At 45.5% G+C, this 26,539-nt stretch overlaps 1 protein-coding gene across 3 annotated transcripts in view; it reads left to right on the forward strand.

Moving 5' to 3' along the window:
* pcnt (pericentrin) overlaps window positions 1-26,539 on the forward strand; it is a 35,109-nt gene that overhangs the window by 7,927 nt on the left and 643 nt on the right. The window contains exons 9-62 of one of the 3 annotated variants that reach the window (XM_086127229.1): window positions 22-417; window positions 519-737; window positions 909-1,004; window positions 1,218-1,361; window positions 1,469-1,670; window positions 1,777-1,844; window positions 1,929-2,160; window positions 2,413-2,513; window positions 3,520-3,604; window positions 3,804-3,930; window positions 4,403-4,522; window positions 4,595-4,673; window positions 4,983-5,066; window positions 5,157-5,268; window positions 5,377-5,417; window positions 5,485-5,616; window positions 5,707-5,899; window positions 5,974-6,106; window positions 6,730-7,183; window positions 7,357-7,554; window positions 7,747-7,818; window positions 8,217-8,321; window positions 8,475-8,627; window positions 9,457-9,591; window positions 10,491-10,651; window positions 11,367-11,539; window positions 11,621-11,805; window positions 11,905-12,067; window positions 12,273-12,515; window positions 13,403-13,635; window positions 14,404-14,511; window positions 14,747-14,767; window positions 15,254-15,490; window positions 15,630-15,803; window positions 15,883-16,035; window positions 16,119-16,295; window positions 16,551-17,471; window positions 18,620-18,790; window positions 19,132-19,321; window positions 19,746-20,071; window positions 20,410-20,512; window positions 20,586-20,758; window positions 20,858-21,112; window positions 21,773-21,912; window positions 22,055-22,184; window positions 22,447-23,139; window positions 23,488-23,655; window positions 23,919-24,128; window positions 24,231-24,454; window positions 24,544-24,623; window positions 24,719-24,857; window positions 25,010-25,128; window positions 26,048-26,198; window positions 26,335-26,516. In XM_086127229.1, coding sequence (XP_085983355.1) covers window positions 22-417; window positions 519-737; window positions 909-1,004; window positions 1,218-1,361; window positions 1,469-1,670; window positions 1,777-1,844; window positions 1,929-2,160; window positions 2,413-2,513; window positions 3,520-3,604; window positions 3,804-3,930; window positions 4,403-4,522; window positions 4,595-4,673; window positions 4,983-5,066; window positions 5,157-5,268; window positions 5,377-5,417; window positions 5,485-5,616; window positions 5,707-5,899; window positions 5,974-6,106; window positions 6,730-7,183; window positions 7,357-7,554; window positions 7,747-7,818; window positions 8,217-8,321; window positions 8,475-8,627; window positions 9,457-9,591; window positions 10,491-10,651; window positions 11,367-11,539; window positions 11,621-11,805; window positions 11,905-12,067; window positions 12,273-12,515; window positions 13,403-13,635; window positions 14,404-14,511; window positions 14,747-14,767; window positions 15,254-15,490; window positions 15,630-15,803; window positions 15,883-16,035; window positions 16,119-16,295; window positions 16,551-17,471; window positions 18,620-18,790; window positions 19,132-19,321; window positions 19,746-20,071; window positions 20,410-20,512; window positions 20,586-20,758; window positions 20,858-21,112; window positions 21,773-21,912; window positions 22,055-22,184; window positions 22,447-23,139; window positions 23,488-23,655; window positions 23,919-24,128; window positions 24,231-24,454; window positions 24,544-24,623; window positions 24,719-24,857; window positions 25,010-25,128; window positions 26,048-26,198; window positions 26,335-26,516 — 10,084 coding nt within the window. Of the gene's footprint in view, window positions 1-21; window positions 418-518; window positions 738-908; window positions 1,005-1,217; window positions 1,362-1,468; window positions 1,671-1,776; window positions 1,845-1,928; window positions 2,161-2,412; window positions 2,514-3,516; window positions 3,605-3,803; window positions 3,931-4,402; window positions 4,523-4,594; window positions 4,674-4,982; window positions 5,067-5,156; window positions 5,269-5,376; window positions 5,418-5,484; window positions 5,617-5,706; window positions 5,900-5,973; window positions 6,107-6,729; window positions 7,184-7,356; window positions 7,555-7,746; window positions 7,819-8,216; window positions 8,322-8,474; window positions 8,628-9,456; window positions 9,592-10,490; window positions 10,652-11,366; window positions 11,806-11,904; window positions 12,068-12,272; window positions 12,516-13,402; window positions 13,636-14,403; window positions 14,512-14,746; window positions 14,768-15,253; window positions 15,491-15,629; window positions 15,804-15,882; window positions 16,036-16,118; window positions 16,296-16,550; window positions 17,472-18,619; window positions 18,791-19,131; window positions 19,322-19,745; window positions 20,072-20,409; window positions 20,513-20,585; window positions 20,759-20,857; window positions 21,113-21,772; window positions 21,913-22,054; window positions 22,185-22,446; window positions 23,140-23,487; window positions 23,656-23,918; window positions 24,129-24,230; window positions 24,455-24,543; window positions 24,624-24,718; window positions 24,858-25,009; window positions 25,129-26,047; window positions 26,199-26,334; window positions 26,517-26,539 lie in introns of all 3 variants that reach the window. The other 2 variants (XM_086127228.1, XM_086127230.1) reach the window with 2 other exon arrangements.

Genomic DNA, 26,539 nt, shown 5'->3' on the forward strand with positions numbered 1-26,539 from the left:
TCTCCCTCCCCCTACTCCAAGGCAAATTACAAAGAACTCATGTCGGAGCTGGAAGAGACGAAACGAAGGTATCAATCCACATCTGTCCTGTTGGACGAGAAGACTATGGCAATGGGCCAAACGGCGGAGGAGCTCCAAAGCACACGTGGCCAACTACTAGGCGTCCAGGCGGAGCTAAAAATCCTACAGGTAGAACTGGAGAAGAAGTGTAGCAGCTTGCAAAGTGCTGAGAAGCGCAGGAGTGAACTGGAAGCTGAAATTGTCAACCTGGAGGAGGCCCAAGCTCTGGCAAACCAGGAGAAAGCTAAATACTGGAGCAAAGAAGAGGAGCTGAGCGAACAGATGATGAAGATGGAACAGGTTCTCAGGGAGGAGCTTGAAGACTTTGAGAACTTGCTGCAGGCCAAGGATGCCGAGGTGAGACATAACACAAATCACAAAAAAGTTAAGTGTTTGTGGCAGATGCAATTTTCACTTGAGATGAAGCGAGCTTCAGGACATTTTTTTTTCATCTACAGTTGGCCGAAGAGAGAGAGAAATGGGAAGATGAGAGACAAGAGAAGAACAAAGAAGTTCAAGATGTGAGAGATATCCTTGAGGAACTGAGGAAGGAGCGGGAGGAGGAGGTGAAGGCCTTGATGGAGAGGCAGGTCTTGGCTGTGGAGGAGGCTACGGAGAGGCTCCGGTCGTGCCACCAGCAAGAGACGGCAGACCTCCTGGATCAGCATCAACAAGAGGTGGGTACCGGGGAACTCTTCATGTTATACAACTAACTGCATGATGACATTGTTGTTGAAAAATACAGTGACATTTTTTTCTGGTTTGTAATGTTTAAAAAATGTGCACTCTGCGTGGTGAAAACCGTTATTGTGAGCTGTCGTTATTTCCCCATCTGTATAAACGTGAAGGTGTCAGAGTTGAACAGCCGCATGGAAACCGAGCTGCTGGCACAAAAAGCGGCCATGGAGCAGGAGCAGAAACGACAGATCAGCCTCATTAAACAGGTATTCAAGATGGTTTAATGCCGCAGTATGGCCGTTTGTTACTTCTGCCTCCTGAGCAGAATCCTGAAATTAGTTTTTGCATTTATTTATTGTATTTATTTAATCTGCCACAGCCGCAGATGTGGCAGTATCAGTCCTTTGGAAATGCCCAGCTCTGTTTGAAGTGATCATCTTTAAGAGTCTCCTGTTGTTCGTGAACGTTTCCTCCTGCAGGTAACTGAACGAGAGCATGAGCGGACGGTGTCGGAGCTGAAGGAGAAACACGACGAGGAGCTCAATTGGCTGAAGACGCAAGTCTCCGTGGAGGTGACGGAGAGTCTGGAGGCTGCACACCAGGTTGAAATGGAACAGGCACGGGTACAGAAATGAAACGTCAACCTTGCAATGAGCTTGAAGCCTACTTTTTGGACCAAATTTGAGAGAAAGTGGTTGTCGATACCTTATTGCTGCCTTCTCCCCTGAAGGCCAAGCAAAGCCGTGACCTGCAAGCTTTGCGCCTGAGCCTGACGCATTTCCACTCGCCCCAGCTTGAGGTTTCCCAGGAGACCGCCCTTGCAAAAGTTCAGGCCTCTCTGCGGGATCAGCACCAATTGGAACTGGAGCACATCAAAGAGGAGAATGAGGCACAGCGGCACCGACTCCGTGAGTTGCATCAACGTGACATGGGTGAGTGACTGAGTGTAGACGCCTTCAGTTATTCTTGTTTAAAAAAAAAAGAAACGTCTTGTATCAAAAGTGTTTCTTTTTGTTTTGGTTTTGTTTCTTTGTTCAGAAGAGTTGAAGCTGAAGTTTGCGGATGAGAAAGGTTCCATGGAGGAGAGGCAGACGAAAGAGATAAATGTCAGGCTTTTCAAAAGACTTGATTGAATGTGTTTTCATATTAATGCAATTAGATAATTTTGTTTTCTGTTTTTTTTTTCGCAGAGACTCCAGCAAAGCCTTGCCAACACTCGGACAGAACTCGCCAAAACACAGGCCTCCCTTGCCCAGACCAGCCAAGCTTTAACCGAAGCCAAGGAGTCCTTGTGCCACACTCGGACGGAGCTGCAGAAGTCAAAAGCACGCCTGGAGACTTTAGAGCTCTCCAGTCAGGAGGAAAAGCAGAAACGGGAAGAGGAACTAAAGCCGTCCTGTGCTGACAATGCTATTGCTGCCTGTAAGTTCCGTGCCTTTCCTTGCACGCTCCCAAAAGATTTACACCGGAAAGTTTTCACTATTATTTTTTTTCCCCCCACTTTTTGTCATGTTGCAGCCTTATTCCAAAATGGATTCACCACATGTGGCGCACACAATCTTGAGGGGAAAATAAAATAATTGATTCAAATTTGGAATAAACCTGCAACAAAACGTGCTGTGAATACTTTCTAAATATTTAAACTCAAGTATTTTTTTTCAAAATGGCATTCAGGTTCTCCGGAGGAGTCGATGTCCAGCCATGATGTGCTGCTTCAGGAGAGAGAGCAGCAAGTCCGCCAACTAGTGGAGAAGCAGAGGCAGCTGCAGGAAGAGGTGACTAAAGCCGGTTACTGAACACCCGTACTGACAGTCAAGTCAAATTTGAGTATTTTCTCAAAAAAGGCCACTCAAAATTGTGCTGTCATGCTTTCAAGATGAAGTCAAGATGGCGCCCGAGTTGGCAGCTGTCAGCAAGTGCTCTCATGAGCCTTGCTTTTTTTTGTTGTTTTTGTGTTTGTTTTGTCACTTTGTGTTTGTTGTTACGTCGTGTGGACCTGATGTGGACTTTTTTCAGCATTTTTTGGCCACGACATTCATCAAGGAGGAGACTCTGTGCTCGGTGGTTGCGCTTTCTCGGCAGCATGGGTATACCAGCACTGTTTTTGACTGGGAGGAATGTCGGCGCCATTTGACTGTCGTTGCTGGACAGTCCCGGGGCGCTTGTGTCTTGCGCCTGGAATGGGCAGCATTTTTCACAGCCCCGCTTTGTTCAGCGGAGAGATCGGTGCTGTTGAACGGTCTGCGGCTGGATGGATGTAAGTCTTGAGGAGCCGACGATGAGAAGAAAGGAGCGTTAGCACGGAGCGCCGATGCGGATTTGGAACTGGGAGTCGCGGCTTGGAGTTTGAAGCGGATTACGTGGGACAGGAGAAGTGAACTCATCTCTTTTCGTCAATGGACGCTACAGCTTCGTGTTTGCTTTCAAAATTAGCTTGTAGCAGACGTGTGCACATTTTCAGCATGACGTCTCTGATCCACTGGTGAAAGGACACTTTGATCCTCTCCTCTTTCATCCATAACTGCTTCAGACAACCAAATGTATGCAGAAAAGTGGTGAAGATTGCGCGACTGTCTGTGTCCTATGTGTTGTGTTGTGTTCTTTTTGTTATTTTGACTTCAAAATGGCGCCGCGAGAGTGGCTGCCTTTGCAGCAGCTCCTCTATTTTGTTGTTCTACTTCTTCCTTTCATAACTTTGCTGTTGTGAATTGGGAATTTCTCCATTGCGAGACTAATAAAGGTTTTCTTTTCTTTTTCTTTTTTTTTGGCTCTGTCAAGCAGGTGTCACGGCTGCAGGAGGAGAAAGATCTGATGAAGAAGAGCTCACAAGAAGATAGCATGAGAGCAAGCCGTCAAGAGCTAGGAGGTGAGATTTATGAATACAACCTGAAATCAGACCGGCTTTTTATCATAAGTATGGATTTAACACCCTTGAGAATATTCGGTAGCATTTTTGTATTGACTGGTTCCTCATGAAATGCGGCTTCACAGAGGAAGGTCAAAGCTGAAAATCGTTGGCTCCGGGCATCAAGCAAATGCAACCCTTTTTATTGTTGTCATCTCAGAGCTGAAGGAGCAGCTGCTGGTTCGTTCGTCCCGCGTGGACGACATTGAGCGCCTCAAAACAGAATTTACCGAACAAAAGCGTGAAATCAAAGAGCAGAATGAGGCTGAACTGGAAAGCTTGAGGAGGTATTTCTAAACACGACGGTGATGTCTTCTTGTGTTTTGTTGAAATAGAAACTGGTCTCCTTATTCTGGTTTCCGAATGTATTGTTTCCCAACTTTTAGTGTGCCAAGGCACATATTTGATATTTGACAATATCATGACACACACCCAATCCAAAAAGTGTCAAAAGTGACAAAAGTATTTAGTTAACTTGACTTCTGAGTTTAATTCGTTCAGAGACCAAGCCCTTAACCCGATTTACTCATGTTACATCACATCGATTTTCCCTACTTATATTTCATCCAATCCAGCATCCCACAATATTTTTCTTAACATAATAAAGAGAATGGATTTAAATGAACTTGTTTTGAAAAATGTAATTAATCTGAAGGTCTCACACACACACGCACACACACAAAAACTGTAATATTCGGGTATATAATTTCATTGCAGCAGTTGACAACATTATGACTGTGCTCCAATCCCTCCCTTCAGGTACTTTGAGCAGCGATTGCGAGTGTCTGAGGAAAGCTATCGAGAGGAAATTGCTCTGCTCCAGCTAAAACTGGTGGAAAGTGCTTTGGAGGAGTCAGTGCTTAAAACAACAGACAGCAGGTAAACCAGCGAAGCCACCTGAACTCGTATCCGAAAATACTCAACGTTTTTCTCATCACCTATTCGCTTCAGCTTCGTATCTCAAGATCCCGCTGAAGAGGAAACGGATGACATACAACGTGACACCAGCCTTGAAGTGGACAAACAAAAGGTATTGTGAACATGGCTTCTTTTGCTTTTGCCAAACTTGCTTTAAATTGCAATCAAATTCAAACGGTCAGCATTAGGCGGGATCCTGTCTTTTTAAAGCCACGCTTTCTCTTCGTGTTTTGGCTTTTCTTCCCTAAACGTGGATGTTTTTTTTTATAAACAATTGGTATTTTTCAAGTAAAATGCTTTTTTGTTTTTTTTTCTGTTTATATACCACAGCTGCGACGGTGCTGTCAGAGCTTTCAAATTGACTCATGTGCTTGAATGCATAGACAATGTGTATGATGTCTCAATATTTTGTTATATCTAGAAAATGCTTGACACTCAAATGGAGGACAAACATATCCTCGAGCTCAGTGACCTACAATCATCCTTTAAGGAAGAACTGCAGCAGGTAAGACATGTTTGTCCCATCCTTAACTTTTCTTTTTCACATGAAATTAAGTCTATATGCCCCTGCCCCCCTCTCTGCGTGTTCGGTTAGGTTCGTTCAGATCTTGCGGACCATTACTACAGTGAACTGCAAGCGGTGAACAATCGCCATTCCCTGGAGCTAGAGCAACTCAGAGCCAAACTTTCTGACCGTCACATACAAGGTGCTTTACTATAGCTAAATATTTGTTTAACGTTTGATAGGCCCGGGCAGTTCATCAATAAGTTTGAGTTAGTGTGGGTGAATAAATCATTTATTTTCTCTCTTGCAGAGATCACTTGTGTCCACATGGAGGTGGCGAGACAAGTCGAGGTGAGAGGATGATGCTAAATACTTTGCAAATGGCTGCTCTATGACACAATGTTCTCATTTCCATCAGGTGGAGGTTGAACTGCGGTTATGGTGCTGCACTGAGGAGCTACACACCACCTTGACCCTCATCCACACCCTGGAGAACACGCTGGCCGACATGAACAAATGCAACGCGGAGCTACACATGACGATTGAAAAGGTATGGGGACAATTCTTCAAAATGTTTTTTTTTTTTTAATCACATTTGTATCCTAATCATACGATTGCTTAACTGTAATGTCTGTCGCAGCTGAAAAGGGAGTTTGACCAAGAGCGTGTCAGCCTCAAGGAAGCTCTGACGCAGCAAGGCGAGGAGGAAATGAGGAGGATGAGAGATGAGCACAAAGCCGAGCTGTCCATCATCAAGACTGAGATGGAACAAGAGAAGATGCGCTTACAAAAAGGTTTCTCAGAGGAGAAGGAAAAGACTCTGCAGAGCGAATGTAAGTGTAAATGTCCTCGCGTGAACAGCGACGCGACCGTCCTTCAGTTTGTCACGCTGCCACTTGTGTCATAGGCCCCCAAGCTCTTAAAACTAAGCATGAAGTGGAGCTACAACAGGAGAAGAGCAGCACGGCAAAGGAAATGAAAGAGCTCACGGTTCTACTCCAACTGCAGGCTGAGGAGCGACTGAAACATGCCCAGGACCGGTGAGAGATGTGTTGATATAAATCATGTCATCGTCGCAGTGACATTGACCATGATTCATTATAATGTGATGCATTGCTTGTTGATTTTTCGCCCACGACATGAAAATGAATAAATAAATAAATAGTGGTCCGTTTGTCCGTTATGGTGTGAACTGGGTTACATCCAGAGTGTTGTACTGCTTCACATCCAATTGATGTCATCGGTCACACATGAGGCTGCGAGGTAAAAGTGAAGGATGCTCTTTGGAAGCAGACATGTGGGAACGTTTTGAATTTTACGTAGAGAAGGGAAGCACAAACTGGACAAGTAGTCTGGTGTTTTATTGTGCCTATCACACAAAAAAAATTCTAATATTTTAGCCTTTTTTTCCATTTTTGCAACTTTTTCCCTTAGTTACAACTTTGCACAAGATTTGAAAATGTCTGCATGGCGCCCGCAGTCCCTTCCGGCTATCGGCTCAGAATAAAACCCCTCTGCATGTATTAAAGATGACTCTTTTGCTTGTAACTGTCTACCTTTTAATGTCATATTTTATTTCCAGCGTTGCATTAAGATTGCTTTGAAAAAGTAAAACTTACCGTGGTGTTCATTTAATACTCTTTTTTTTTTTTCCTTTCTTCAGATTTGAGGAAGAAAAAGCAGTGTTAGAGCAGTATTTAGCACAGAAGAATGAAATCTCTCTGGCAGAGCTGCGGAACAAACATCACACTGAGATGGAACATGAACGAGCAGCCCTCGCGGACAAACACTCCAAAGAGATGGACTCTCTCAACGCCAAACACAAAGAGCAACTGGACTCGCTCTGCACCAGGCACGGGGACCAGCTTGCGTCTTTGACTACCCGACTACAGTCGGAGCACAAAGGCCAGCTTGATGCTTTGGAAGCGGCCCTCAATTCCAAGCGCAAGGAGGACCTGGAAGCCCTCGAGGCCGTGTTTCAAGAAACCAGTCAGGCCCAGCTGGAGGCTCGAGAAGCGGAGCTGGCTCGGAAGCACCAGGAAGAGACGGATGAAATCGAAAAGAGGATGCTCAGTAATATGGACACCTTGGAAGCCACGTACCTAAAGGAAGTACACGTAAGAGGACACGCTTGTCGAACTTCATATTCCCAAGAAAATGCTCGAATGCCAAACTGTAAATATGCAGGGGTTGCTTTGCAACCTGTGATGTTCTGCAAGTAAACTGGAATTTGTTTGGTTACATTTTTGTTGTGATTGTATTTCTAATTCTTCTTTCTACCTCATAACAGACACTGCGGGATGAAATGGTGCAACTGGAACAGAGGCACCATCAAGACCTCACCGGTCAAAAAGCGGAGCATCAGCACGTGATGCAGCATTACGCCGTGGAGCAGGAGGCTGTCAGAGAAGAGCTGCGAAAGGAGCTCGCTCAGATGCACCTGGACAAGTTTAGGGCCTTGGCAGCCGAGCTCAGCCAAGTTCACCAGGTGAACAAGAAGCCAAACGTTGTGAAAAATTGCTTTTTTTTCTCATAAAATTAAGACTTTTTCCTATAGCTTGAAAAATTACTGAAATGCAATCATGACAAGTTTTTTAATTTCAGATTTTTTTTCCCCCAAAGTTACATGTTTTTCCTGTAGCATTACATTTCCCTTCTAAATTTACTCTGCTTTATACAGACTGAACTGTCTGCTCAAAAAGAGTCACTGGATGCCGAACACTGCAAAGCTCTGGGTAGCCTGAAGGCGCAGGTACTCTCATCGAATCATGCCAATGATGTGTTATATTCATAATTCATGATATTCATGATTCAAATAGTAATAAGTTGATCCATTTTATTGCACCGTATGGAAGTCTTTCCTTATACTGTGGCCTCTGCCCTAAATGACGCTGTGCCCCAATTAATCAACACTTGTTTGGTCACAGCGAGTTTTTAGTCGCACCTGCCCACTAACTAAAGCGATGAACTTTATTTGAGGGGGGAAAAATGGCATTAATTATCATAAAATGATTTTGGTTAAGAAAAAAACTGATGCAATTTGAAAAGTATTCACACTGCGTTACCTTTTATATATAATGTAGTGGAGCACTATGAATACTTTCTAGATGCTCTATAGACCGTATAGTAAACGATTTCTTATCTTCTCAGGTTTTAGAACTGGAGCAGCAACACAGCACTGCTCTTCAGGAGCTCACACAGGCCTACACCACTGAGAAAGAACAACTCCATCAACAACACCAACTCCAGCTACAGGTGTGTGTAGTGTGGTATAGGTTGCCACTCACGTGTTGTCAGTGTCTCAAACAGACCATTAGAGAGAAGTTTAGACAATCGTCCATCCCTCACCTCTGTGTATTTGTGCAGTTCTGTGAAACTAATAGATGATTCATTGTTGCTCCATCATAGGAGCTTAAAGGAGCCTCCGCGCGGGAACTGGAGGCATGTCGTCTGGAGCTTGAAGAGTCGTCATCCAGGCAACGGCAGCACTTCCTGGAGGAGGTGGAGCTCCTCAAAGTCCAATCGGGAGAGCTGTTGCAAGACAAGATTCATCACCTGAAGGTGGAAGAAGTTTTTTGGGGGTGGGGAACTTTTGTAGCAGGTCTCAGAGTTTACTTTACTGGGTTTTACAAGATGAAAAGCAAATATATTTAAATTAGAAGTTGAAACTATGATAGAAATGTTTTCATGTACCACTAGAGGGAGCCAGTTTACCACTTGTAGAACCGAAACTACATTTTGTGAATCACTGCTTTATGAAGCTTCTCAACTCACTCACAGTTGCATTTCACAAACAGCGGATCGGTGTTTTTCTGTGAATTCGGCTTGGCTAAAAACATTTTTTAAAAAACGAAACGAAATTGAGAATATGCAGGGAGTGCACTGTATGTCTGTTAGTTCTTCAATTTATCCAACTGTGTCATTTTGAGCCAGCATTATGTAATCTCATTGGATTATTTCCTGCTGCTGTGTGGTTGCTACATTGCGTCTTTAATCTCCAGATGTACCAGTTCATTTGAAGGTTTTTTTTTCCCTCCCCCCTCCCCTACCCCCTATTGGACTCCTTCCCAGTGGAGCTTTATTCAAACCCAGTTTCTGTTTAATCCCGCCATCATATACGAGGCAGTGCGTGCTTGTCAGTCTGCATGTGCTTTGGTACATGCGTGTTTTTGCATCGCTGCCATCTGAACAGTTGCTAAAGGGGATGGATGTAAGCTTTTCATCCGTTGATGCGTAAGGTTTTTAGAATGAAGCTTCTTTTTTTCTATTTCTCTCTTTCGGACAGTTCACTTGCAGCTTACAAGACGCAGCCAAAGAACGACAACAAACAGAAGCGCAAGCATTGCTTTTTGTTTCTCCCCACAATTCATGCATCGCTATTTCTCTCAAGGCTGAGAAGGAGGCGGAGCTTGAGGACCTGCGCCAGGCCTTGAAGTCTGAACAGGAAGAGAAGGAGCGCAACTACACCAGCAAAATGAGTCAGCTCACCGCACAACTGCAGCAGCTTGACGCTGTGGTTGCACAGGTACTATTCACACACATGGAGTCAACAACCTATTAACCTTGATCATATATCATACATATGTGCAATTCCTTGATTTGGCCGTAGGGAAAATAGTTATATCAAAAAAAATAGTTTTACTTATTTATTTATATTTTTTATGAGCATGCAAAAGTCATGGCCACCGGTGGATATACATGACTTCTGCTTCTGTTTTACTCCATTTCTTCTTCCATCTCTTCTATTGTCTTTTGGCAATAGTTTTGATGCATTGCTGCCTGTGGAAAGTAGGTGGCAGCAATGCACAAAAAGTCAACGGAAATTTTGGGTGCCAATCCGAGTCACACCTGAGTAGAACTTGCAGGATCAGCCAAACAATGGAAAAAAAAAAGGTACCCTTTTCCACTTTTGCGGTGGCACATAAAACACAGAAAATACCTTGTTAAACATTTTCCAGAATATTTTGATTAAGATTTGTGTGTGGTGCTGCAAATGGCAGGTAAATGTGTGCATACACTTTACTGTTGTCATAGCACCTGGCACTTGGCTGTTTGATAGAAGATATTAACGCATACACTTAAACCTCTCCTCTATCACGACTGAAGTTAGCAAAGAGCAGCTTAAGAGAGGGGCTGGGAGGGTCTGTTTCCCAGGTAACGCCATTGTTTGGCTGATGCAGGTGGCTGCATGAGACATTTTTAATGGGAAGCGGGAGGGAGAGTGAAAAGGGAGGGAAGTTCTGTTGGGAGCGGTGGTGGATAATGAAATAAGGAAACATGGACGATAAGGTCAGGAAAAATCTAGTCCTAAAGTTGGACAACCTTTTTTTTTAAGCCAGAATGCACTACATGCGTATTCTAAAAGTTTAGGATTCATAAAGAGTGTTAATAGCATTCACAAATGTCTTTTGTTTTTCCTTTCAGTTGCGGGCAGAGGTTAGCTGCCTGCAGGGAGAGTTGGAGGGAAAGCGCGCTGAGATGGAGACCCTGGACACTCTCCTTCAAAGACGGGAGCGTGAGAGTCAGGAGGGAGGCAACCTTCTCAAAATGCTCACCGATGACTTGCAGACCGCTAAAGAGGAGAGGTTGGTCTCCATTCAATACCTTTTTTTTTTTAATTATAAGAATGTGCAAAGAAAAGGTTGGTTATTATTTTGCCATCAAAACCACATTTTAGTGGTTGGTACTTTCAGAAGAAAATGACTATTCAGATGTTTGAGGCGCCACTAAAGCAAAATTATTAGCATAAAAATCTCTGTTGCCAGAAACACAAGATTATGTCAGTCTCGAAAGATCAGTTAGAATGCATTGACTGGCACTCCAGTGGTTGGTCTTTTTTTCTTTAACGGTTGGCATTGAAAGAGTTAAGGATTTGGAGATGTTTGTATTTGAGCTCTTTGATCTCAGGCGGTCTTGAATAGAGTTGCCTGGCTGAGGTGGAGTTTCGGCCTTGGTGACACGGTAAATGGATGATTCATTGTTCCATTAGTGTTACACCGGACATCACAAAATATAATAAAACATGATCACTGTCAGGTTTTATAAAAGAAAAACATATATCGAAACTACATTGGTAAGACATAAGATTTACATGGGTCATTGAATTAACTGATGGCTCTGATGTCATAGACAGTTGGGTCACCAGGCCTTATTTCGAGGCACACAAACTTGCAGATACTCATCTTGGTGAAGTCGTGGATGTCAGTGTGGTCAATGTACTTGACCTCATAGGGATGAGTCGGGTTATTTATTTATTTCCCCCCCTCTGATGTGCGTCATGGCTTCTTTTTCCTTGTGTAGACATAAACTGCACCAGGCCAACGACAAGCTGAAGAAGGTACTGATTGAGATGCTTCGTAGCACAGTTGCTACTGAAGAGCTCATCGGCAAAAAGGTTAACACCAGAAGCAACATCTCTGAGGAAGCTACTCATCAGAGGAGCTCATTAGGGAAGAATGATGTACAAGAATCAGGTCAGTCTTTATTTTTTTTTTTTATTTGTTTGGCAGTTACTCGTGGACTTTACTCATTACTTCACACTCCCGTTTCAATAGGCATTTCGGTTGCAGATCTGTCTCTGCCTGAGGACTTGGAGCTTACACACCAACTTTGCGAGAGTCTGCTTGTTTCGGACACGCATATTAACCCTGGAGGAGAGGAGGCAGCCATGAATGCCTGCAACCGACTGCACCATACAGTCGATACACTCCTGGACCTGCTAAACCAGGCCAATGCACAGGTACTGTACATTGTGCGTTGGACTTCCTAAGATCACAGATAGCAAGGGCTAAATTGATCCCCAGTTGTCGAATACCTCTAACCCTTCCTCCAACTGCAGCTGGAGCAGACGCATCACGTCCACTTGTCTCTGGAGGAGAGGTTCGCTCAAGGCCAAGAGGATTCTGCCCAATTGCTCAAGCAGCACAATCTCTTGTTGCTTCAGATTGACCAGGAGGTCAGGTTGAAGAGTCAGCTGGAGCTGGAATTCCACAAGGCTGAGGGTGAGACAATTTATTGTTCAAGGCGATATATTAGTGTTTAGCTCAAGTCTGCAAATGTTCTCTTCAAGCTTGCACCGGTTTTCTCCTAGAACTCATTCTATTATATTCATAATGGTGATCGGAATTTGATTAATTGTTCCAACTCTATAATCATGTAGATTCTTTCAATCTCAAAGTAACAATGCGCCCATCACGATACATTCAGGGCTCCTGGAGGGTTACGTGGCTGACAAGGCCGGTCTGGAGGAGGCCCTGCTGCAGAAGGAGGCGCAGGAGGAGCGCCTAGTGGAGGAGCTGGAGGACCTCCGGAGGAAGGCGCACCAGACGGAGGGTCTCTGCGCTGAGCTGGAAAACCTGCGAGCCAAACACCAAGAGTTGAGCGAGGAGCACGCCGCACTCCTGCGCCAAAAGGAGCACCTCTCCGCCGGCCTCGGGGAGAGGGAAAAAGGTGAGTGGAGCGACGGGTCCGAAAATGTCCTCTTCACTGAGCGAGCTTTGGCATGCGCTTATGTAACGGGACTGCTCAGATGTGTCTTCTCTCCTCCAGGCTATTGGCTCAATTTAGATCCTGCTGCCTGTTTGTAGGTCAGAGTATGTTTGCAAAGAGGAGGTGGGGAGGCAGTGTGCTGTGTTTTTTGGTTGCGTTCATGGCGGCATCATTGCAAGTATGCTTGCTTATGGCAGATGCTCTTGTAGTGCAGTGTTCTATATTCCTTTCCTTATATTTCCGTAAATGTTTCCAATTTGCTGTTTTTTTTTTTTTTGACGATGTGTTGCTCAGGGGTGGAAATTTTGTGGTAAATTTCTGGAAAGTTTATGATAGATTTCCATGCATAGTTGAGACATGGATTTTTTTAGGGGAAATATTCCAGTTTGGAAACTTTCCTTTAGAATTGACTGTGATTTTTAGGTTTATTTCATGGAAAATATCATATTGCTGCATAAATATCAGGGCCCAATTGATATGTTTTGTTTTATAATTTTTGCAGGCTTTCAATATTTGAAGGAATAAAATAAACCCCTATTTTTATCTTATTCAGTTAGTATTTAGGTGGGGTGTTCAATGTCATCTTTGTCTAATTTTGTAATGCGTTTAAAAATAAAAAATCAGCCAGAACAGGGACAAATGCAGGGACGTTTTGAGTTGACTCTTGAAGTTCTTAATGATAAGGTAGGCCTGAATTTTCTAAATCAAGAAAGTTTCCAACTTTGAATATTCTTGGAAGTTTGCACCCCTTTTATTTGTGTAACTGTATGTAATTACCCAACATCGAAAATATGTGATCTTGATTGAAGATGGCGACACCAACGTTTCACCATTTCCCACCCCCAAAGGTCTTTTGGCAGAGACAGAGCGCCTGACTCAGGACCGTCTAGACCTACAGCGGCAGGCTGAGAAGGACCACAGCACTCTGTCTCAGCGCCTCCGGACTCTGGAGAGGGAGCTGGAGGAACAAGAGACGAAGGGCCAAGAGGAGCTACTGCACCACAAGAACCATATAGAAGACCTCAGCCAGCAAGTGCAAGCGCTGGAGAAACAGCTCAAGCACAATCGACAGTTCATCGAGGTAATGGGAGAAAGCTCTCTCTCGTAATGTTTCGAATTCCTGTTTCCACGCTGGCGTCATATAAAGCAGATTGACTGTGCCGTTTGCGAAGGGGCTACTTGGATCTACGTCCGCTTCACATAGTGAAAGTCATTTGATTCCACTTGCAACCATAAAGTGTTCCTGCTTTGCTGAGTACTTGTAATCTGCTTTTGCGCACAGTATGTAGACAAAAAAATACTGTATATACGAAAGCTCAAAAATAAATACAGTAAACCTGCACCCATTTGTGTAATGCAATTCCTGCAGAGGACCAACAACAAGGTGAGGCTCATTGTGGGTTTGACGCCGGAGGAACCAGATTGGTAAACATCTTAAACTGATGCAGAGAAAGGTTCGGCTCACGACTGGCCGGAATGGAAGTTAACAGCTGATCGACAGCAAGACTAAAGAGTCGTTTGTGGTTAACAGTGCCTCCACTTTTGAGTTCAATCCATTCTGATCTACGTTCGCTTGTCAATCGTCTTTTGCATTATGTGATAGCATTTAAACTAGCGGATTTTCATTCGACAAATTTAATGTGGTGCCACACCCAGTTGAAGTTTACTGTTAAATTAAACATAAAACCAGAGTAACACTTGTATATAAAACAAGCAATCTCCTTTTGCTTTCCGCTTTGAATGGGCGCTTGCTTCAAGACACGAATCTTCAACAGTCGGCTAACCAATTAATCATTTCCATCCCAAGGTTTTCACGTAAGTGACTTGGATTTCATTTGTGTTCAAACAGGAACAAGCCGTTGAGCGCGAGCACGAGAGAGATGAGTTCCAGCAGGAGATCCGACGGCTGGAGAGTCAGCTCAGGCAGATGGCCGGCGGCGACGTCAAAGGGCATAGGGTGAGCGTTCCCTGCCCATCTTAACAAATTCACACACCCAATTCTTATTATTTTTAATTAATAGATCCAAAATGTGAAAGATGAGAGGTGCATGAATGTGTGTCATAGTGATGCTGTTTAAGAATTAAACGGCTCTTAATCCGTAGCCTATTGGTGTTTGCTTGAGGTTGGAGTGATAAAACAAAAGCTTGACTTTTGCCATGTTTTTATTCCTGTGCTGAATGGACTGCTGTAGTTTGAGGACTTGGTTTTGCAGGTATGGACTTAAACCAGAGCAGACTTCTCTGCATCTTATGCATGGTGTCCATTGTTGCATCATTATCATTCCTCTTATGCCCTCTTTCTTAATTTTTATTTGTAGTGGCCCCTTTCGTCATCTTGCATGCATTCATTAGCTTCCTCCTCGTCTAATTGCTCCTTGATGTCCATTCCTCCCCTCCCCTTTGAATGGCTTGACTTCATCATTCTCACCTAGATGCTGCTCATCGGGAATGTGGTCGATCATACGCGGTGGAATTTCCAAAGTCAAAAGTCATGCTCGGATATAAAAGATTTCGATATTAAAGTAAAACCTTGTTAGAAAATCTCGTGAGGCTTCGTGGGAAAGGTGTGGAACGCCGTTCACTTCACAACTTCAGTATCACACGAGGGATCGCAGATTCTGACTTTGGAGGTTCCACCAAGGCTTACAAATCGCATTTCTACGTTACAGTCTTATTCTGCCCCCATCGCATTTTCCAAGGTGGAGAGTCTGCAAGCCATCATCAAAGACAAGTTGGAGGACCACACCTCCTTGGCGGCGGCCAACCAGCTGGCACAGAGAGAGCTTGCCGAACGCAACGAAGAGATCGACAAGCTAGCTGTGCGAATCCGTGAGCTGGAGCAAGCGCTGCTCAGCAGCGCCGAGTGTAACGGAGCCGTCGGCCAACTGGAACAAGAACTCCACCGGGCCAAGTTGAGGGAAAAGGAGCTCACGCAAGTGAGAGCTATTTGTATTTTCATATTAAATCCCGGCGTAGTACTTGCTGACCTCAAGTTTTGGCTTGCAATGCTCTTAAACTTAACACGGTCATTTCAGCCTTACGTTAAATGAATCTACTCTTGAACCACCTTCTCAGGATAAGCAGGCACTGGAACAGCAGCAGTTGTCCAATAGACTTCAGATATCTGCGCTGCAGTCCAAACTGGATGAGACGAGACACTGTTACCATAACAGCACGTGGGAACCGACCCAGGAGCTCAGGGATGCTCTGGACGCGGCTCAACAAAGCCTTCAAACCAAGGAGCAAGAGGTATGCTGCATTTTGTCTTTGGTTTACAATGTTTTAACAATTACAATTCCAGCTGGAGCTAATACATTTTTTTTTTAAGGCGGATGTTCTACTGGGTCAACTGGACAACGTGCAGAGGGACTTAAGCATTAAGGAAGCAGAGCTGAAACACCTCACGCTCCAGCTGGAGCGACTCACCAGTGACAACACAGCACACGTTAATGAGCTCCAGGAGCAGATTGAGGCCCTCAAGGTAGGCCTGTCCTAAGAGACATGATTATTTTTTTTAATGTACTTAATACTTGTTTGACAGCCGCCTTTTTCCCCCCAAACCAGGAGCATATGTCTGCCCTTAGCATTCTGGCAGAGGAAAAAGAGGGACAAAGAACGGTGGAAGACCATAAAGAGGAGAGCCTCCCCTCTGCTCTACTGGAGGAGAAGAACCACGAGATTGACCACCTCACCGCTGAGATTCAACAGCTGCAAGAGGAGCTGGGGAATACCAACAATAAGGTCTAAAATAATCATAAAGCCTGGATTCTGCTAGGGGTTAAACGAGTCCTTTAAAAAAAAAAAAAAGCCAAATAGTACATGGACATAAATGCGTTGGAATGCTTTTATTTTGAAGTTGTTGTTCCCAGCCGTGCGTGGTGGTGATTGTCCTGATCATCTTGCTGTCACAAACTGTTGCCACCAACATAACCACAATGTCAATACCTATTTACGCTTGATTAGTATTTGACAGTTTTGTATTTGTTCCCCTCAAAGGATTTGGAGGCCGAACTCCACGACCTGAGCTCGCAAGTGGAACATCTCCGGTCCGAAATCGCCAGGTTGCGCCAGGACAGGCGGGACGAAGAGGAGCGCCTCCATGAGGTCATCAGCACACTGCAGGCGGAGCTCTCTACGCTCGGGCCCAACGTGTGCGAAGTGAGCGACTCGCAGGACGGCGACAGCATCAATCCCTCGCCGACTCCCAGCCCCGAGCCTCAAGGCGGGCCCAGCAGCCTGAAGCACGAACTCAGCTTGACTCACTCGACCTCTTCTCGGCCCCTACGCTCACGCCTCAAGGCTCTTCAGAGTCAGCTGGAGACGGCAGCGGTGGAGAAGGAGGCCTTGGAGCATTTGTTGCTGACCCAGGAGGAGGAGTACAGAGGACACGGCGAAGAATTTGGCCGACGGCTGAAGGCGGAGCGGGAGAAAGTGGACGAGCTTCGAGGCCTGCTCGCTCTCAAGGAGGCCGAGTTGGTTGGCATCGAGGAGGAGAGGAGTACTTTCAGACTGCAAGTGCACCGGGTGGATGCCCTGCAAAAAGAGAGAGACCACCTCAGCATTCTGGTTACTCAACTTCAACAGAAGGAGCAAGACTTAATGAGAGAAGTTGAGGGTTTAAAAACCCAAGAACAAGAAATGAAGACCCACAGCCTGACTCTAGAAGCGCAAGTCCAGAGGCTACAAGCCGAAGTGGCCGTCGCCAAGAAACAGGCCAGGGTGGACACGGCTCTCGAGACCGTCAGGGCAGAGCTGTTGGATGAACGGGAGGCACTGAGGAAGAGGGAGGGGCAGCTCCTAGAGGAAATTGAAAGTCTCAAACAAGAAGCTGCCACACTGACGATCCGCGTTGAGGAGCTCACTGCTCGGCTCCCGGAACAACAGACTAGTCGAGAGGATGCTCAAAAGGAACTGTTGGTGAGCCTATTTTCCTCACAAAAAGAAGAAAAGAGCTAGCTAGTACTTTACATAAACGGTGTAATTTATTAAACTCATCCTTTGGCATTTACGCACACTCAATTTTTGGTTGAAACCACTGGGTTGTCTCATGTAAATGCTGAGGATGTATTTATTGCCTTGGTGACCTTGTTGGAGCAACGTCTTTTCTTTAAAAAATGACTAGCAACAAATCTAGGGACTTTGAATGGAGTCGGAGAATCTCCAGAGGTCCCAAAAAAGCCAGACAGACTAGAATATTTACAACCCTCTATTCAGACTGCAAATGGGTGATGGTTGCGCAAAGCCACCATTGATTCACTTAACTATGTTTGAGGTCAAGTTGACTTCTGTAGTGAATCATTTGAGACACAATCCACAGCACCTTTGCCGGAGTACTGTACTCAAGTTTGCCTTACTACAAGATACGATTAACCAAGCACACCATCAACCAGATTCAATTAATCAATGTGTTTGTATTCCTAGTTTTCGGTTGAAGGACGGGCTTTTAGTAAAGGTAAAATCAGAAATTTGTCATTTATTTCTGAAACTGTGAAAACAACAGTTCATTGTAATATAAATATGCGAGAAACCTGATAGGATCAGCTGTTAAATAATACTGTACCAGTGCAGTTCATGTTTTCTCCACTTTTGGCCGGAAATTAGTTCTGTTTGGTAGTTGGGCTTCTGGGAGGTAATGCCTCGCTGCCGCTTAAAAAGTGCAGTGCAAAGCAGCTGTGCAAACAGCAGAAACACATCTGGTTGTAGTTAGGGCGGAAGGCATGTCATGGCAACGTCGCGGAGGAAGTGACATTGAAATGAGGAAGTGGATAAAAGACTCTGTGCTGACTTTTATTTTATTTTTTATTTTTTTTAAAGCTGCCCCTTGTAAAGCTGTGAGATTTTTGTTAGCCCAGAAAGCTAATTTGGATTACCTATGTTGGACTACTTCGTGTCTCTCTGCTGTGACCCAGCTCTGTTCACGTTGCGGTAAATTAAAAAACTGATCACGTTGGTGTCGTTGCTAAACAGTATTTGGTGCTCGTTGAATGAATCTAACTCGAGAACTGGAGAAGTTAAAGTTGTCGAATGACGGACTAAATCCCAACGAGACCTTTTCTTTGTTTTAGACCCATGCTGAGGAGACTCTGGCTAAAACCGATGCCGCCTTAAGGCTGAGGGAGACCGAGCTGGCGAGACTCGGGGCAGAGCAACAGGCCCTGAGGGAAGAGTTGACCACTGTGAAACAAGACTTGAGCAACAGCACCCAAAGAGCTGAAAAACTATGTGAAGAAGGACGGGTAACAACCAGCCGCAGAAAATACTATGCTGGCATACGACTGTTATAAATGACGCAACTGTACCAGTTTACGCACTGCTTTCAGAATACATGGTCACAAGGGACAGTCGACATGCCTATTTACCACTTTCAATTGTTTTTTTTGTTTTTTTTCATCATAACTGAATGACAGTAAATAATTTACTCAGAGTAATATGGAAGGATGATTTAAATTTAGTAAAATATTTTTGGTTTAGTGAGAATTTTTCATGGAAAGTCTTGACTTGTGGGAAATTTATTTTGTATTTGCTCACATGCATTGTATTAATACCTGACTGAAGCTCTTTCATACTCCGTCGTTAGAGCAAAGATCGTGCCGTGGCAGACCTGGAGAACGACAACCGGCTGCTGAAAGTGGAGCTCGAACGCCTACGGGAGGACCTGAACGCGCAGGAGGAGACGCTGGTCCACCAGGAAAGAGAGCTGCAGCGAACCAGACTGCGTGGGTGTCAACCAGACATGCTTGCTTACCATGAGGGAAGCTCATCAAGGGGTAAGTCCTTGATGGCTTTGGCAGAATGTCCATGGTCGAGCACATGTTTCGCCAGGCATTTAGTTAGTTTTTAATTTTATTATCTGTCCTGTTCGGCTGCGTTCTTCTTCTTCCAGAATATCTCTCCAAAAGCTTCCTGGATATCCGAATAATTTCGATACTGAGCCCCATGATATCTTGTGTGATAGCCTCATGATGCGCTTGAATTGGGTTCAATTTCAAATTGTCCGACTTCTGAGGTTCATCTTAAAATACTAAAAACAACTCCGGTCATTTTTACTTTTCTGGTACCAGTGTAACATGCAAGCCTTATTATTATTTATTTACTTATTATTATTATTATTATTATTATTATTATTATTATATATATATATATATATTTTTTTTTAACAATCTGAATGGCCTTCTTAAACGTACCTTTCAGATGTTTCTCAGAGGGCTTTCGAGGACATAATGAGAGTCTACTGTGACAGCATTTCTCTGAGCTCCCCGGAGGTGTTGCAGCACCTGGAGTGTTCCGAAGAGTTCCTCCAAGAACAGTTTCCCGCATCGATCCTGGGCTCTCGTCTGTCTGAGCTGAGCGCGCTTGAGCTGGACCACCCTCGGGCCAACGAGTCCCCAGTGGCGGCAATGGAGCCACCTCTTTCCAGGACCATCACCCCGGACCTGAGCACACAGAGCAGCCACTCTCCTCGATCTCTCTCCGTCTCCGACAACTTCTCCATTGTGGACTCTGGCAGTGCAGCTAAAGTATGTACTCACCACGGGATTGTAGGGTGAAATTCCAAGGTTTTGGACAATTTGACGTTTAACAAGCTCTCTAAATGTTTCTGCAATTCTCAAACATAATGGATACATTTAATAATTGATTAATTGTTGCAACTCCATAATATTTGGCAGGACTCTTTCATATCAATTTGGCATTTGCTGTACTAACGTTGCGCAACTAGCCGTTACCAGCTGGTCAGCTGTTAATGCAAGTACTGTAGGTGCGTTTTTGGAACAAACTTGACGAATAACTGCATTCACGAATGCCTGTGTGCCAATCGGCTGGGATTGACTGCATATCAATATTCTGTTTCTTTGAGATGTGTGATTTGGAAGGACTTGACCGAACAGCACCCCCCTCACCGCTCGGCTCCGCCTCCTCCATATCGGTGCAAGAATGGGCAAGCGATGGCTACGGCAGCAGTGAGTAGCCATGAGCTCCCCAACTGCAGCACTGACTAATTATTAATGCTTTTCTTCATCGGTTATGCTTCAGACGTGAGCTCCGAACTGGGTGCTAGGCTGCGAGTGGAGCTGGACCAGACCGAGAGACTGGACGCTCAGTTTGTGGAGTATCTCCGCTGCCGAGGCATGAATCCCACCGCTAATACTGACAGCGCTGCAGGAAGCATGAGCTACAGCGATGACCTCTTGTCTCCAGAACTTCAGGTAGACTCTTCCCTCCAGCCTTATGCACAATAGTGACGGTCTTTCACAACACAGCGGTTGGTGAATCGTTGCTCGAATCGGTGTTTGTGTTTTTAACAGGCCCTGTTGAGGAAAGTGTACCAAGAAGGCTGCCGACTACTGACCTTGTCCCAGCGTCGGGCCTCAGCCTCGTTCCATCCCTCATACTTGGCGGAATTAAACTCACCCTCGCAACTGCAGGAGAAAGAGCATCCTGCTCTACTGGGTCAGGGGGACAACCCTCCCATGGGCTGGCAGGAGGAGAAAAGGGCCCTGCAGAAGACCGTGATCACGCTACGGGAGCTGCTTTGCCGAATGGCACAGAGACATGCTCCTGTGAGTTTTGAAACGTGTGACTACCGCTGCCTTATGACTATGACCAAAACTTGCTTGTGGGCGCACCTCCATATATATACCACAAGGTTGAGGTCAGCTCCCATTTGCATTAAAAAAAAAAAAAACTCAAAATTAAATTCAGCAGCACAGGCAATAAATCAGTCAAATGACATGGGAGTGTTTGTTGTACTAATGGTGCAATCAGTGTGTTTGACACCCAGAATGTGAAATGTGTTGTCATGATGAAAAGTACGTCATACAAATTCAATGATATAAATGTACAGTTGCGGCCTGCTGGTGGTTAGCGCGTCGACTTTACAGTGCAGATGTCGTGGGTTCGATCCCGGCTCTGGCCTTCCTGTTTGGAGTTTGCATGTTCTCCCCGGGCCTGCGTGGGTTTTCTCCAAGTACTCCGGTTTCCTCCCACATTTCAAAAACATGCATGGCAGGCTTATTGAACACTCTAAATTGTCCCGAGGCATGAGCGCGGATGGTTGTTGGTCTTTGTGTGCCTTGGCTGGCAACCGGTTCAGGGTGTCCCCTGCCTACTGACAGCTGTGATAGGCTCCTCCACCCCCCGCGACCCTTGTGAGGATAAAGTGGATCGGAAAATGCATGGATGGAAATATAGAGTATTCACTTTTTTTATTCCATCTCCAGACTGACTCCAGAGGTGACGCTGACAGGGAGCATCTACAGGCAGAATCCCAAACAAGATCAGAGCTGGAAGAGACGCAGAAGCAGCTGAAATATGCACGCGAGACGCAGCTGGAGCAAAAGAACAAAATACAGGCACTCGGGTACAAAGCACATTTTTCTCATGAAAGTGTGATTCTATTTTCACAAAGACACCGAAGATTTCCTTGTTATCCCAAATGTGAAAATTACACACTCATCATTGTACCTCATGGAAATATTATATCCGCTAAATTGACCCCGCAGGTTGACTGTAGAGGAATGCGAGGAGACTTTGACGAAGGAACGGGCGCTGGTCCAGGAGCTGAAGCAGCAGCTGGAACAAGAACGAGCTCTCAACGTGCGGCAAGAAAATGAAGTGGAGCAAAGACTAGAGGTATGGACTAAACTCTGCTGCCAGTAAAGCGATTAAAGGAGTTTCTGGTATTCTGTTATGACTGGTTTATTTACTGGGGTCTGTTATCACACAGACAAAGAATAATCAAATTAGCAAAGTGTCAACACTTTGTGTCTAGCGTGTGCACAATCATGAACCGATATTACATAAACGTTTGCGTTCAATTATTCTATTCAACTCACCTTTACATGATGCTCATCGATTGTCGTATCGAACCTAAACATCACGCTTCCGCCACCAGGTTATGCGAGCGTCTTCTGAGCAGCAGAGGGCCGAGATGCAATCCCTTCAGGGTCTCATGGAGCAGGAGACGGTGGCCTGCAGCAACCTGAGACGTGAGCTCCAGATCGAGCAGTCCCGCAGTGTCGTGCTCGAGAAGCGTTTGGACGACTTGCAGAAGAAGCTCGAAGACGAGCGCCAGCACTCGGCCGAGCAACGCGAGGAGAACGCCCGCCTCGAACGCCTCTTGACCCAATCGGAATCCCGCCTGGCCGAAATCTGCTCCAAGCTGGCCGACTCCCACCGGGCGCTGGACGAAGAGCTCGAACGCTGCTCCAAACAAATGGACGACATCAACCGCAGACATGAAGTCGACGGCGCCCGAGACAGGAAGTTCATCTCTGACTTGCGCTTGCAGCTGGAGGAGGAGCGAAGGCGAGGGGAGGAACTGGTGGCCTTGGCGGACAAACTGAGAGCGGAGGTCTTTGAGAGCAGGAGGAGACTGGATGAGGACAAAACCCGGGAGGAGGCTTTGAGGGAGCAGAAAAGGAAAGTCGACTCTGTTTTGGAGGCGCACCGTGCAGAGCTCGGTGAACTGAAGGACAGGATGCAGCTGCTGAAGAATAAGGAGAGAGAATGGGAGAGGGAACACCAAAAGGGCTTGCGGGAGCAGATGGAGAGGGAGAGAAGGCAGGAGAGCACCAATAACAAACTGGTAAAATCTGTACGCAGGCGTTCTTGGATTACAACAGGCCTAGCATCAACATTTACTGGTTGGGCCAGTGCAAATTTCATGAATACGGCAACATTTCACATTTAATATTCGGTATTTTGAGTTTTAGCTATTTCAATTGATCAATCTTCATTGATCTATTCGCCAATCTGCAAACATTCTTTGAGCGTCAGATTGAATCCTTTCACGAGGAATTGCTTGAACAAGATTAAAGAAAAGGTTGAACGTTACATATTCGGTTACATTTCATACTGCAAAAAAATATATATACACTAATGACAACATGCCCTGATAGACCCTTGACCCTCTTTTTCTGTACTTTCCCCGAAGCGCGACTTGGAGTTGTTGAGGCAGCAAGACAGGCAACGCATGGAGGAGCTCCAACACACTTTGAGCAAGCTCCAAAGAGAGCAGCGAGACATGGCCGCTCAGAGGATGTCGGGACAGAGCGCCGATGCTGCCAACGCCGATGTCCAGCCCTCACAACATCGCCAGCAGGTACAAGAGAACAATTTCAAACTTTTTTTTTTTCCCGCCTCCCTCCATCCACTTTGGCTTTCTAGCTCAAATTTGTGGTATGAACACTGTTTGGGGACAGTGGACTCAACTCGCATCACAATAGCAGTGCTTTGGCAAGTACTGGCCATGTTTTCTTTGAAACCTGGGTTTCCTGGATAAAATGTCAAGCTCATCAAGAACTGGACATTTATACCGTTCGATTACTTACTAATGACGTCGTGCCTTTTCCCTATTTGCTATAGGAGGCGCCTACTCCCTCGTCCGGCTTGGAGAAAATCTTGAGCAAGAATGCTGAGTTGACTCATACTTTGAGGTCTCTGAGCCAAGAGAAGATCGCCCTCAAACATAAAGTCACCTGCCTGGAACGCCAGCTGTACCGTGCCGAGAATGAGCTTGCTAAAGTACCCATTGAGAGTGAAAACATACCAATCAGCGAAATGGCCCCCAGCAAGGTCGGTCGCTTGGCTGGCTATCCCCACAAAGTTTTTTTCTCTCGCTCTCTCGCTCTGTAGTTCTCGAGTTCAAATACCAATTTGTAATGTTTTCTTTTCCAGGTGCAGCGTTTATACGAGCGCTACCTGCGCGCCGAGAGCTTCCGGAAAGCACTGGTGTACCAGAAACGCTACCTGCTCCTGCTGCTTGGAGGATTCAAGGAGTGCGAGCAGGCCACCCTGTGCCTGATCGCCACCATGGGGGCACGACCGTCGCCGCTGCCTCCGTGCCGGAGACCCCTCGGAAGATTTCGGTCAGCGGTACGAGTGGTCATTGCCATCTCGAGGTGCGGATCGAACGAGTGGTGTGGGGAGACCGATGAAGAATGAATGTGTTAGTACTTGTGAAACTGAAACTAAATCTTTCACTCGCTAGAATGAAGTTCCTAACCAGGAAGTGGCACAAAGCCATCAGACGATTACCTGGCTGCGCAACCGTTAACGTCTACGCTCCAGGTCAGTTGTTTAGATGCACACCTTTAACGCCATTTGGGGATTTCGTGTGTGCGCGCATGTCTGAGTGTGTCAGTTTCACTCTGTGTCCATCCTAGGGTTGAAAGGCGAGGTTTTAAGAGAGCAGCAGCAGCAACAACATCAGCGGTCTCGTTTGAATTCCGAGTCTCCACCAAACGGAGACACGGCATCTGCTCTTGTCTCGCCCAGCAAATCACACTTCAGGTTGCACAACAGGTCTGCTCGCCTCACATAAAAACGACACCAGCTCTGACAAATCCAACATATCCAGACTTTTTTCCTTATTTAAGGAAAAGAGCTTTTTGACTCACGTGGATTTGTTGTGAACGCTGAATAAACTATAAATGATGTCACTCCGCTTTTTGTAGGTCCTGTTCCAGCTCAACTCAGGCTTCCGCGGCAATGTCTCAAGAGCCAGAAAAGTCTCTGACTGAATATATCAACCACCTGGAGAAGGTCCAGCATCGACTGGTCGGTTCCAAGCCAGGTGAGCATTAATTCAAGGCAGCCAGCGCCAGTGGATTTGAATGAGGTGGATTCACAGACGGGTTTTACGTCGACACTTGGGTGTCTTTCTTGGTGCGCTTGCTTTGTCCGTTTGAATCACAGGAGGTAATCTCACGATGGGAGATATTGAAACGTTCAATTAGATTATTTTGTTGATCGTTCTACACAATACAAGTCCGGCCATACAACAGAGCATGTGACTAGTTTGCAGAAAAGACCAAGCCCATGCGATGGTAGGAAACAAGTGGTTGCCTTTTTGCGGCTATCAGAGGAATTCTTCTGTCGTGACTCAACAAACTGGATGCTGGCGTTGCTTGCTGAGCTGAAGTATCGCACGCCCTAATAGGTCGGGCCTCTATGAATGACTTGTATCAACTTCCATAGAAATAATAAAAATGAATCTATTTTTCATTATGGATAATGTAAAAAAAGGGTTTCTTCGTCCCTTGATGGACATTTTTTTTCATCCTAAATTGCCCATCGAATTGTATGGTGAAAGACTAACATTGCATCCTCTCCAGCACTTTCCTGCTTTTTTTTTTTTTTTTCCTCAAGCACATACTTTGCGTCAAAAGTTTCCAACATGTCGAAGAACAGCGTTGGAATGGCCACAACGTCTTTGGCAATGTAAATTAGAAAATCCTATATGTTTGGGATGGTGATTTGGGGAAGTCTCACCCTATTGTGATAGTGACTTATTCATCCAAAATTGATTTATCACCCAGTTTTACAATGAAATATAACATTTTGGACCAAATGCGGTGTGGTCTGACAACAGCACTTAAAAGCATGCTTCCTCTCACTTTACAAGTAACCACGATCCACCCAACCCCAATGTCGTCTTGGGACTATGTTGCCAAATGTCCTCTATCGTCCCCCCCCACTCCAACCTAGTACAGCAGACAAAATTAGTCCCACCCAGAAACATGGGATGGACTTCACAGATGACCTGTTCCCCCGATATGATTGGCTATCGGCAGCGGTGGCTACGGGAGAACAGGACGTGGCTGTACCTGAGCTGCTTGTCACCTCTTTACCTGCACAGCCCAGGTGAGTGCGAGTGTTCCGGCCCGCACGTGTCATCCGAGTGCAAAAATTGCACACGGTGCTCCTCCCGGGATGGCTGCTGACGGCTGCTCAGGATCACCTTCAAGCACATTTTCCCCCTTGTCTCCTGTTATTTCAGTGGATGGATCTTTGATGGCAGCACGGTGGATGACTGGTTAGCATATGCCCCTCACAGTTCAGAGGTCGTGAGTTCCAATCTGGGCTGCGGCCTGCCTGTGTGGGGTTTGCATGCTCTCCCGGTGCCTGCGTGGGTTTACTCGGAGTACTACAATTTCCTTCCACATACCAAAAACGTGCATGGTAGGTTAATTGAAGACCCTAAA

This window comes from Hippocampus guttulatus, chromosome 13 (genome assembly GCF_054856545.1).
Source record: "Hippocampus guttulatus isolate MCC_2025c chromosome 13, RoL_Hgut_1.0, whole genome shotgun sequence".
Lineage (NCBI taxonomy): Eukaryota > Metazoa > Chordata > Actinopteri > Syngnathiformes > Syngnathidae > Hippocampus > Hippocampus guttulatus.